This window comes from Balaenoptera musculus, chromosome 7, assembly GCF_009873245.2.
Source record: "Balaenoptera musculus isolate JJ_BM4_2016_0621 chromosome 7, mBalMus1.pri.v3, whole genome shotgun sequence".
Classification (NCBI taxonomy): Eukaryota; Metazoa; Chordata; class Mammalia; order Artiodactyla; family Balaenopteridae; genus Balaenoptera; species Balaenoptera musculus.
The window spans coordinates 104978108-104990427 of NC_045791.1; the positions used below are offsets into that span (position 1 = coordinate 104978108).

The 12320-nt window shown below is 41.8% G+C and overlaps 1 protein-coding gene across 1 annotated transcript in view; it reads left to right on the plus strand.

Moving 5' to 3' along the window:
* Positions 1-12320, plus strand: part of ARMC9 (armadillo repeat containing 9) — a 157257-nt gene that overhangs the window by 80768 nt on the left and 64169 nt on the right. Inside the window, exon 20 of the mRNA XM_036858302.1 lies at positions 867-922. Within this exon, the coding sequence (XP_036714197.1) occupies positions 867-922 (56 nt within the window). The remainder of the gene's footprint in view (positions 1-866; positions 923-12320) is intronic.

The following is a 12320-nucleotide window of genomic DNA, read 5'->3' on the forward strand; positions in this document are numbered from 1 at the left end:
TCATTATTTTTCCTTCAGACCTAAAAGGTGGTGAGTACTGTCAGAGAGTTCTAGAGAAAATGCTGAGAGGGAGGTGACTGCTCAGTGAGGGATCAGGGAAGACTTCGTGGAGGAGAAAGTAACCAGCTTCTACATAATGCCTACTGTGTACCTGGCCCTGGGCCAGGTGGTTTGGTTCTGGTTTGTTGTAAAATGCCCCGAACAACCCTAGGAAGTAGGAGGTCTGATACCCATTTTACAGATGAAGAAACAGAGGCTTATTCTTTCTCTGACTCCACTGTGCTACTAATTTATTCCTCTTTTTTAAACTCTTTTAAGATCTAGCAATGAACCACGGGAGCCTTCGGGAACTCTGCCTGCCATGATCACTACCCCAGCCTCTGTGGAAAAATCATGGGATTTAGAAATAGACTTTGTTTGAATGTCAACTCTCACTTGCTGGGAATGTGACCATAAAAAAGTCCTTTATCCTCTGTGCCTCTATTTGCTATCTGCTATAAAATGGGAATAAAAGTCAACAAACTCTCACTGAGGATTAAGTGAAATAACACGTATGACGCTATCTAGTACAATGCTTAGCAATAATACTAGTTTACTTTCTTTCCCCTAAGTTACTCTCAAATGATATGTTGGCTTTTAATTTTTCTCATGCTACTACTAATGTGTTCTGATAAAAATGGAGAGAGATATTTAAAACTGCTTAGGAGGATATCAAACTATGGCTGAAATGGTACCAGCAACATGACTGTTTTGCTGTAACCTAACTCTCACTAGGGTGTTAACGTGTCTCTGCAGCAGCTAAAGGATTTTGTTGACCAAGCCTCCCAACTGTGGTTGCGGTTATTCATTGATTTTTTTCTTTGTAGAAGAGCTATTGGACGGTGTTCTTGAATCTGATGATGACGAAGATGAAGATGATGAAGTAAGTTGGAGGCTCTTGACACCACATAGAAAACTCGGGCCAACTATTCTGAGTCTCTTCCTTGCCTTGGAAAGTTAGTCCAGAAACGGAGCTTTCGGTCCCTGCTGCGTTACTGCTCACAGTTCTGTGGGTCGGCTAGAGCTCAGCCGGGCGGTTTTCTGCTGGCCTCTCTCGGGGTGTCAGTGGCTCTTCTCCGCGTCTGAGCTGGCATCGCGTCCGCCACGGGCCCTCTCCACGTGGCCTCTACTCACTCAGCTGTCCATCCTGGACTGCCTTACGGGTTGGGGGCCGGGCTCCAGGGGAAAGAAGTGAAAGCTTCCAGTCCTTGTGTGCGCTCAGCAGCCTCCGAACGTCACTTACGCTGAGTTCTGCTCGGGGCGCGTGCCAAGACCGGCCCGGGGCGGGGGGGGGGGGCGGCAGTTAGACGGCACCCACACGTGGCTGCAGGGCGGGAGGACTCGCGGGGGGCGTGTCTGGAGACGGTCGGCCGCACCCCGGTGGGCTTGCTGCGGCCAGCACGGAGAGGCCACACTCTGCGGCACTTGGGTGGATGGGAGGCTGGAAGATGACAGGTCTTCAGCTGAGTCTCTTCCTGAAGGGGTGTGAGCCTCCCCTGTCTTCCTCGTGGGTGTGAACGTTGGGCCAGGAGGCTCCCCGGGAGAACCTCCAGGGTGGGAGTCCGGGGCTTGGGTCAGAGCTGGCACAACCTACCACTTTACCCTGTCATTTGCATTCCTTTGGTGTGGGTTACCTCAGCTGTGAAAAATCTGCTTACCTGGTGTTTTAGAGCGTGAAGGTTCAGAAGGAGTGAGCCCGAGTGAGTCCTGTGAAGCGGTGTAGAGAATGGTGACTCATGGGCTGTAGACGGATTTGCACATGACAAGCTATTTCATTATTTTTCCTTCAGACCTAAAAAACCCATACATGGCTGTCCTCTCTTGTCCTCTGTGGTAATAAGTGATTTGCATTCCCTCTATTTTGTGGGGAGCATTTATTCCTGAAGTGAACGCTGGAAGGTGCGTTGTTATTTGGAGCTGTGGTCTGTCCATGTAAAAGGTGTGTAGAAGCCAAGTTTTTGTTCACTGATGGCATCAGTGGGGGAGACAGTTCATTTAAGAGCCCTCCACCAACGAGGACGGCTCCGCCAATGAGGACAGATCTGTGAGCGATTGTCCCTCTGCAGGCAGCCTCCCGCCTGCCATTTTCCTAATGGGCTGTAGGTGGCGCCAGCGGGTGCCCCTGCTCGCTGCAGTTCTGGACTTCGGCCGGGCATCCTGGCCCCTTCTCCAGGCCCCTTCCTTTACAAAGGTGGATCCAGAGGAGGGAGGAGGCCAGCCTAAGGTCACACAGAGCTGATGGCAGTAAAAGCTGGTTTAGAACAGGGATCAGCAGACTTTTTCTATAAAGAGGAAGCTAGTAAATATTTCAGGCTTTGCAGGCCACACCGTCAGTTTCATCCACCCAGATCCGCCCGTTGTAACACAAGGTAGCCACGGACATTACATAAATGGTTGAACGTGGCTGTGTTCCCATAAACCTTTTTTTTTTTTATGTGTCCTGAAGTTTGCATTTCATATGATTTTTATGTGTCATTAAAATTTTTTTCAAACATTTAAAAATGTGAAAATCCTTCTTAGTTTACTGGCCTAACGACCACAGGCCATTGTTTGCCGACTCTGGAGAGAACCCAGCTCCCTGACTCACTGGCCTTCTCAGGACTGTGAAAAGACACCACCTGTGTGTCTCATCCTTCAGCACTGTTTTATATTATACTTTGAGTTAATATCTTAATTATTTAATTCCAATAACTTTTTGTCCATAAAAAGCTCCCCTCAAGATCTGTTTTTTCCCCCGTATCTGTTATCCCTGTGGGGTGGTTTTATTTTATTGCTATTAACCCCTTTGTTTTTGTACTGCAAGGGAAAATTGATTTGGTTCAGCTGTTAATGATGGAAATTCAACTTTTGGAAATTTCCCTGTGGAAGTTATAGTCTATGGTAAATGAAGGAATATAGACATCTTTTAATTTTCTGGACTTTTTGCTACTCTGTGCAGATTTTTATTTTAAGAAGCTAGTGTTTGAAAATATTTGTAGTGATAATTAGAATTTTCAGAAGATTTTTGAAAGGGTTTAGCTGGAAAATTACAAGGAAAGGACCTGTCACTTGGGGCCAAAACTTGACTCTCTGTGGTGAGCTCAGGTCGGCAGGTTCTGGGCTCTCCCTCTGTCATGGTCCTGACGCGCACTGTGGAGGACTAGCCAGGATGACCTGGGAAGGAGCCAGCAGGTCTCTACTTTACTCAGCTTTCCCCAAGGCCAGGTGTTAACTTTTTAAACTGGGGGCGGGGTGGGGGTGGGTATGGGTGTGGGGAGAAAGTGAAAGATGCTTAGACTACAGGAAAATCTCCAAAAATCAGTTGTGCAAGTCACACTGTTGTTGGAATGTGTCTGTCACTTCCCAAGGTGACAACTTTGAAGGAGACAGCAAAATTATTTAAACCCAAAACACAGATAACGAAGCCACTGTTTTCAGTTAGCTGCTTAGTGCCTCTAAAGGTAAAATGGCTCTAGGAGGGGCCGGAGGCCGGGGTAAATTATGGCTGCCTTGCCTTACATTGAGCTGAAATCTGTGCCCTTGCAACTTCGGCCACTGGGCCTGCTCCGCTGGAGACCCTCAAGGATCCCCAGATGCAAAATCTGATTTTTCTCTCTAATTTCTAAAAATGTAATGCCTTGTCCTGATGTATTAACACTTACTTAGTTATGTCTGAATACATATACATACACGTACCAACATGAAAAGTTAACTAGAGTTAGTTTTCTTCTGACTTGTAGACTGTCTAGGATATAACGTCAAATGGAAAAAGGAAATTGCAAAGTAACACGAGCAGTGTGAGTCAATTTCAGAAGAAACAAACTTATAAACACACGTCCTGATGAATTATATACCCGCTCATACATACGTAGCAGAAAGGTGTGGAAAGTTACACCCTCTTAGTTGGCACTGGAAATCCCCTGGGTGAGGTCTGGGGATGAGGAAGTGTGGCTGAGAGGTGAAGAAAGGCCCGGATCAGCAGGGCCCAGGCCCGCAGGCTCACCGCGTGAGGTGGGAAGTAAGAAGGGCACGCTGGATTTAGTGGGCGGGGTTTGGCTGCTGAGCATCTTTGAAGACTAACGAGGCAAAAGCCAAACTGAGTAGCTGAGGAGCGGGTGGGAAGTAAGAGGGTGGGGCTAATAAGCACATGCCGCTCTTCCCACAGGTCTGGCTATGAGCAGGGGAAGAGGGTTGGATGGTGGCTAAACAGGGCATTTCTGTTTTGTTTTCATTTGGGAGATACCTAAGCATGTTAAAATGCTGTTTGGGAAGGATCCAGTTGAGAGGGAAAGGTTGAGCATTCAAAGCAGGGGGAGAGAGAGAGGATGGCGTCAGAAGGACAGGTGTTTGCATTATTTTCTAAATTGCTTCTTGTACTCTTCTTGGACCATTTAAAGCTCCAGAGGAAAAAAATACTATCATTAGATAAGCTTGGACAGTACCTAGGAGAGAATGGACAAATGACAACAACAATTTAAGGGTTCCAACGCATCTCACCTAGTGCTTTGAAGAAATGTGTTATTATCTAATACAGTTTATTTTTATATTAAACATAGATAATATGTTCCCAAAGGGTCGAAGGTGAATCACAAGGAGTCCTGATTCCAGTATTCTCACCACAAATGGCTCACGTTTTCTTACAGTTTGAGGCGAGTTCCTTGTGTCTAGCTCATAAGTGGCTTTGTAAGTGGAGATGAAAGGCCTTTCTGTGCTATTCCAGAAGATTGATTTTTAAGACAAATATTCTCCCCTCTTAACAAAACAGGTTTAAAGGCTGGGTGAGATCAGCCATGGACATTTACTTACTGGTTGCCATGAAAGTGACAATCATGTGCTCAGCAGTTCCTTTCTCTATAGACTTCTGAAATCTAAGAGCCATTCACTTGCTTATTCAACAAATATTTGAGGACCTTAAAATAACATTATTCTAGGAAATAATGGGGCAGGGATCCAAAAGAAATTTAAAAGAGTATCTATGGTTTAAAATGCCTCTAAGAGTTTAAAATCTAGATAGGTGAGGTAATAAAGACCCTGATAATAGCGTGTCTGGCATCACCACGTGCCAGGCACTGTTCTAGGCACCTTACACGTACTATTTACCCGTTTATTCCTCACAAGAACCCGGTGACAGGTGCTGTTATTGTTCCATTTCACAGACAGGGAAACAGAGAAAATATGTCACTTGCCGAGTTCACACAGCTGATAATTAAGTGATGCAGCCAAGAATCAAACCCAGGTGGTCTGACTTGTCCGCACTGTTAACCACTACATGATTTTGTCTCTTGCGAGACATATATAAACACATATGTAAACCGTTAGCAAATAATAGAAAATAAATATGCGCTCATAGGTCCGTGAATGTGATAGAAACAAGAAGTGCTGCAGAAATTCGGAGTACTCAGAGAAAACTGGAAAGTGGCTGTTTTTTTTTGTTTGTTTTTTTAATGTTATATTTATTTATTTATTTATTTTTCACACACTGTATTTTATTTTTACAAGAGATAAATAGACTGACACCAAGCATTGTACATGGATGACCACAACAAAAGCAACAATGATTGCAATTACCAAACATGAAACACACTCATACTATGTCATAATATTGACATTCAGTCCAGTGATCCTCCACTGTGACAACTCCTTTACTTTGCAGTGAAAATTGATTTGTATGTTCTTTGCCTCTGAGTCCTTGTGGGATTTTTTTTTTTTTATTCAAACAGAAAGTCACAAAAATTATACTCATCCTCATCAGTTCACTCAGTCCCATGTAATTTTTTTTTTTTCATCTTGATCTTTTGTTAGCACTTTTATGAGTTCATCAGTTTTTCATTAGAGTTCTGAAAATGCTTATTCATTCAGTTCAGCAGTATAGTCAGTTACCAGAAACCTGTACTTGTCAGAGTCTTTTCCATGAATTTCTTGAAGATGAAAGCCTTTTATAGGAACATATTTGCAAAAGCATCAGAGTACACCCAGAACTGTCTGTAAATGACAAAAGACTTAAAAATGACCACGGTTAAAGATTTGATGAAAGTTCATAATAATGCAGTTGACAAGACAATTAGTTATTTCTGAGATATACATTTTAAAATAATAACTAGGATTATGACTTATAACATTATACCAGAACATATAAGATTTTTAGAAATTTCATGTAATGTCTGAAACATTTATATTAACATATTTCCATACAAATAACCCAATGAAAGTTTAGTATTAGTTGCTTTGTTTGTTTGTTTTTTTATACTGCAGGTTCCTATTAGTCATCAATTTTATACACATCAGTGTATACATGTCAATCCCAATCGCCCAATTCAGCACACCACCATCCCCACCCCACCGCAGTTTTCCCCCCTTGGTGTCCATATGTCTGTTCTCTACATCTGTGTCTCAACTTCTGCCCTGCAAACCGGCTCATCTGTACCATTTTTCTAGGTTCCACATACATGCGTTAATATACGATATTTGTTTTTCTCTTTCTGACTTACTTCACTCTGTATGACAGTCTCTAGATCCATCCACGTCTCAACAAATGACTCAATTTCATTGCTTTTTATGGCTGAGTAATATTCCATTGTATATATGTACCACAACTTCTTTATCCATTCGTCTGTTGGTGGGCATGTAGGTTGCTTCCATGACCTGGCTATTGTAAATAGTGCTTCAATGAACGTTGGGGTGCATGTGTCTTTTTGAATTACGGTTTTCTCTGGGTATATGCCCAGTAGTGGGATTGCTGGGTCATATGGTAATTCTATTTTTAGTTTTTTAAGGAACCTCCATATTGTTCTCCATAGTGGCTGTATCAATTTACATTCCCACCAACAGTGCAAGAGGGTTCCCTTTTCTCCACACCCTCTCCAGCATTTGTTGTTTGTAGATGTGCTGATGATGCCCATTCTAACTGGTGTGAGGTGATACCTCATTGTAGTTTTGATTTGCATTTCTCTAATAATTAGTGATGTTGAGCATCTTTTCATGTCCTTCGTGGCCGTCTGTATGTCTTCTTTAGAGAAATGTCTATTTAGGTCTTCTGCCCATTTTTGGATTGGGGTGTTTGTTTCTTTAATATTGAGCTGAATGAGCTGTTTATATATTTTAGAGATTAATCCTTTGTCAGTTGATTCGTTTGCAAATATTTTCCCCCATTCTGAGGGTTGTCTTTTCGTCTTGTTTATGGTTTCCTTTGCTGTGCAAAAGCTTTGAAGTTTCATTAGGTACCATTTGTTTATTTTTGTTTTTATTTCCATTACTGTAGGAGGTGGATCAAAAAAGATCTTGCTGTGATTTATGTCAAAGAGTGTTCTTCCTATGTTTTCCTCTAAGAGTTTTATAGTGTCCAGTCTTACATTTAGGTCTCTAATCCATTTTGAGTTTATTTTTGTGTATGGTGTTAGGGAGTATTCTAATTTCATTCTTTTACATGTAGCTGTCCAGTTTTCCCAGCACCACTTATTGAAGAGACTGTCTTTTCTCCATTGTATATCTTTGCCTCCTTTGTCATAGATTAGTTGACCATAGGTGCGTGGGTTTATCTCTTGGCTTTCTATCTTGTTCCATTGATCTATGTTTCTGTTTCTGTGCCAGTACCATATTGTCTTGATTACTGTAGCTTTGTAGTATAGTCTGAAGTCAGGGAGTCTGATTCCTCCAGCTCCGTTTTTTTTCCCTCAAGACTGCTTTGGCTATTCGGGGTCTTTTGTGTCTCCATACAAATTTTAAGATGATTTGTTCTACCTCTGTAAAAAATGCCATTGGTAATTTGATAGGGATTGCATTGAATCTGTAGATTGCTTTGGGTAGTATAGTCATTTTCACAATGTTGATTCTTCCAATCCAAGAACATGGTATATCTCTCCATCTGTTGGTATCATCTTTAATTTCTTTCATCAGTGTCTTATAGTTTTCTGCATACAGGTCTTTTGTCTCCCTAGGTAGGTTTATTCCTAGGTATTTTATTCTTTTTGTTGCAATGGTGAATGGGCTTGTTTCCTTAATTTCTCTTTCAGATTTTTCATCATTAGTGTATAGGAATGCAAGAGATTTCTGTGCATTAATTTTGTATCCTGCAACTTTACCATATTCATTAATTAGCTCTAGCAGTTTTCTGGTGGCAGTTTTAGGATTCTCTATGTATAGTATCATGTCATCTGCAAACAGTGACAGTTTTCCTTCTTCTTTTCCAATTTGTATTCCTTTTATTTCTTTTTCTTCTCTGATTGCCGTGGCTAGGACTTCCAGAACTATGTTGAATAATAGTGGTGAGAGTGGACATCCTTGTCTCGTTCCTGATCTTAGAGGAAATGCTTTCAGTTTTTCACCATTGAGAATGATGTTTGCTGTGGGTTTGTCATATATGGCCTTTATTATGTTGAGGTAGGTTCCCTCTATGCCCACTTTCTGGAGAGTTTTTATCAGAAATGGATGTTGGATTTTGTCAAAAGCTTTTTCTGCATCTGTTGAGATGATCATATGGTTTTTCTTCTTCAATTTGTTAATATGGTGTATCACATTGATTGATTTGCATATATTGAAGAATCCTTGCATCCCTGGGATAAATCCCACTTGATCGTGGTGTATGATCCTTTTAATGTGTTGTTGGATTCTGTTTGCTAGTATTTTGTTGAGGATTTTTGCATCTATATTCATCAGTGATACTGGTCTGTAATTTTCTTTTTTTGTCATGTCTTTGTCTGGTTTTGGTATCAGGGTGATGGTGACCTCATAGAATGAGTTTGGGAGTGTTCCTTCCTCTGCAGTTTTTTGGAAGAGTTTGAGAAGGATAGGTGTTAGCTCTTCTCTACATGTTTGATAGAATTCACCTGTGAAGCCATCTGGTCCTGGACTTTTGTTTGTTGGAAGATTTTTAATCATAGTTTCAATTTCATTACTTGTGACTGGTCTGTTCATATTTTCTGTTTCTTCCTGGTTCAGTCTTGGAAGATTATACCTTTCTAAGAATTTGTCCATTTCTTCCAGGTTGTCCATTTTATTGGCATAGAGTTGCTTGTAGTAGTCTCTTAGGATGCTTTGTATTTCTGCAGTGTCTGTTGTAACTTCTCCTTTTTCATTTCTGATTTTATTGATTTGAGTCCTCTCCCTCTTTTTCTTGATGAGTCTGGCTAATGGCTTATCAATTTTGTTTATCTTCCCAAAGAACCAGCTTTTAGTTTTATTGATCTTTGCTATTGTTTTCTTTGTTTCTATTTCATTTATTTCTGCTCCGATCTTTATGATTTCTTTCCTTCTGCTAACTTTGGGTTTTGTTTGTTCTTCTTTCTCTAGTTTCTTTAGGTGTAAGGTTAGATTATTTACTTGAGATTTTTCTTGTTTCTTGAGGTAGGCTTGTATAGCTATAAACTTCCCTCTTAGAACTGCTTTTGCTGCATCCCATAGGTTTTGGGTCGTCGTGTTTTCATTGTCATTTACCTCTAGGTATTTTTTGATTTCCTCTTTGATTTCTTCAGTGATCTCTTGGTTATTTAGTAACGTATTGTTTAGCCTCCATGTGTTTGTGTTTTTTACGGTTTTTTCCCTGTAATTCATTTCTAATCTCATAGCGTTGTGGTCAGAAAAGATGCTTGATATGATTTCAATTTTCTTAAACTTACTGAGGCTTGATTTGTGACCCAAGATGTGATCTATCCTGGAGAATGTTCCGTGCGCACTTGAGAAGAAAGTGTAATCTGCTGTTTTTGGATGGAATGTCCTATAAATATCAATTAAATCTATCTGGTCTATTGTGTCATTTAAAGCTTCTGTTTCCTTATTTATTTTCATTTTGGATGATCTGTCCATTGGTGTAAGTGAGGTGTTAAAGTCCCCCACTATTATTGTGTTACTGTCGATTTCCTCTTTTATAGCTGTCAGCAGTTGCCTTATGTATTGAGGTGCTCCTATGTTGGGTGCATGTATATTTATAATTGTTATATCTTCTTCTTGGATTGATCCCTTGATCATTATGTAGTGTCCTTCCTTGTCTCTTGTAACATTCTTTATTTTAAAGTCTATTTTATCTGATATGAGTATAGCTACTCCAGCTTTCTTTTGATTTCCATTTGCATGGAATATCTTTTTCCATCCCCTCACTTTCAGTCTGTATGTGTCCCTAGGTCTAAAGTGGGTCTCTTGTAGACAGCATATAGATGGGTCTTGTTTTTGTATCCATTCAGCGAGCCTGTGTCTTTTGGTTGGAGCATTTAATCCATTCACGTTTAAGGTAATTATCGATATGTATGTTCCTATGACCATTTTCTTAATTGTTTTGGGTTTGTTTTTGTAGGTCCTTTTCTCCTCTTGTGTTTCCCACTTAGAGAAGTTCCTTTAGCATTTGTTGTAGAGCTGGTCTGGTGGTGCTGAATTCTCTTAGCTTTTGCTTATCTGTAAAGCTTTTTATTTCTCCATCAAATCTAAATGAGATCCTTGCCAGGTAGAGTAATCTTGGTTGTAGGTTCTTCCTTTTCATCACTTTTAGTATATCATGCCACTCCCTTCTGGCTTGTAGAGTTTCTGCTGAGAAATCAGCTGTTAACCTTATGGGAGTTCCCTTGTATGTTATTTGTCGTTTTTCCCTTGCTGCTTTTAATAATTTTTCTTTGTCTTTAATTTTTGCCAATTTGATTACTATGTGTCTCGGTGTGTTTCTCCTTGGGTTTATCCTGTATGGGACTCTCTGCGCTTCCTGGACTTGGGTGGCTATTTCCTTTCCCATGTTAGGGAAGTTTTTGACTATAATCTCTTCAAATATTTTCTCTGGTCCTTTCTCTCTCTCTTCTCCTTCTGGGACCCCTATAATGCGAATGTTGTTGTGTTTAATGTTGTCCCAGAGGTCTCTTAGGCTGTCTTCATTTCTTTTCATTCTTTTTCCTTTACTCTGTTCCGCAGCAGTGAATTCCACCATTCTGTCTTCCAGGTCACTTATCCGTTCTTCTGCCTCAGTTATTCTGCTATTGATTCCTTCTAGTGTAGTTTTCATTTCAGTTACTGTATTGGTCATCTCTGTTTGTTTGTTCTTTAATTCTTCTAGGTCTTTGTTAATCATTTCTTGCATCTTCTCAATCTTTGCCTCCATTCTTATTCCAAGGTCCTGGATCATCTTCACTATCATTATTCTGAATTCTTTTTCTGGAAGGTTGCCTATCTCCACTTCATTTAGTTGTTTTTCTGGGGTTTTTTCTTGTTCCTTCATCTGGTATATAGCCCGCTGCCTTTTCATCTTGTCTGTCTTTCTGTAAATGTGGTTTTTGTTCCACAGGCTGCAGGATTGTAGTTTTCCTTGCTTCTGCTGTCTGCCCTCTGGTGGTTGAGGCTATCTAAGAGGCTTGATGGGAGGCTCTGGTGGTGGGTAGAGCTGACTGTTGCTGTGGTGGTCAGAGCTCCGTAAAACTTTAATCCACTTGACTGTTGATGGGTGGGGCTGAGTTCCCTCCCTGTTGGTTGTTTTGCCTGAGGCAACCCAACACTGGAGCCTACCTGGGCTCTTTGGTGGGGCTAATGGCAGACTCTGGGAGGGCTCACGCCAAGGAGTACTTCCCAGAACCTCAGCTGCCAGTGTCCTTGTCCCCACGCTGAAACAGAGCCAGCCCCCGCCTCTGCAGGAGACCCTCCAACACTAGCAGGTAGGTCTGGTTCAGCCTCCCCCAGGGTCACTGCTCCTTCCCCCGGGTCCCGATGCGCACACTATTCCGTGTGCGCCCTCCAAGAGTGGGGTCTCTGTTTCCCCCAGTCCTGTCGAAGTCCTGCAATCAATTCCCACTAGGCTTCAAAGTCTGATTCTCTATGAATTCCTCCTCCCGTTGCCGGACCCCCAGGTTGGGAAGCCTGACGTGGGGCTCAGAACCTTCACTCCAGTGGGTGGACTTCTGTGGTATAAGTGTTTGCCAGTCTGTGAGTCACCCACCCAGCAGTTATGGGATTTGATTTTACTCTGATTGCGCCCCTCCTACCGTCTCACTGTGGCTTCTCCTCTGTCCTTGGACGTGGGGTATCCTCCTTGGTGAAGTCCAGTGTCTTCCTGTTGATGATTATCCAGCAGCCAGTTGTGATTCTGGTGCTCTCGCAAGAGGGAGTGAGAGCACGTCCTTCTACTCCGCCATCGTGGTTAATCTGTCTGGAAAGTGGCTGTTTTGACAACACTTTGCCTCACCGAGGGTGAAAGGTGAGTGGAATGGATTGCTGAAGAGAAGGATGTGGTCAGGAAAGCAGGAAAGGCATCTTCTAGGGGAGGCAGCATGAGCTTTATCCTTTGCTTCTCCCTGACCCACAGTGATGCCCCCACGAAACCCATATTAACAACATAGTAT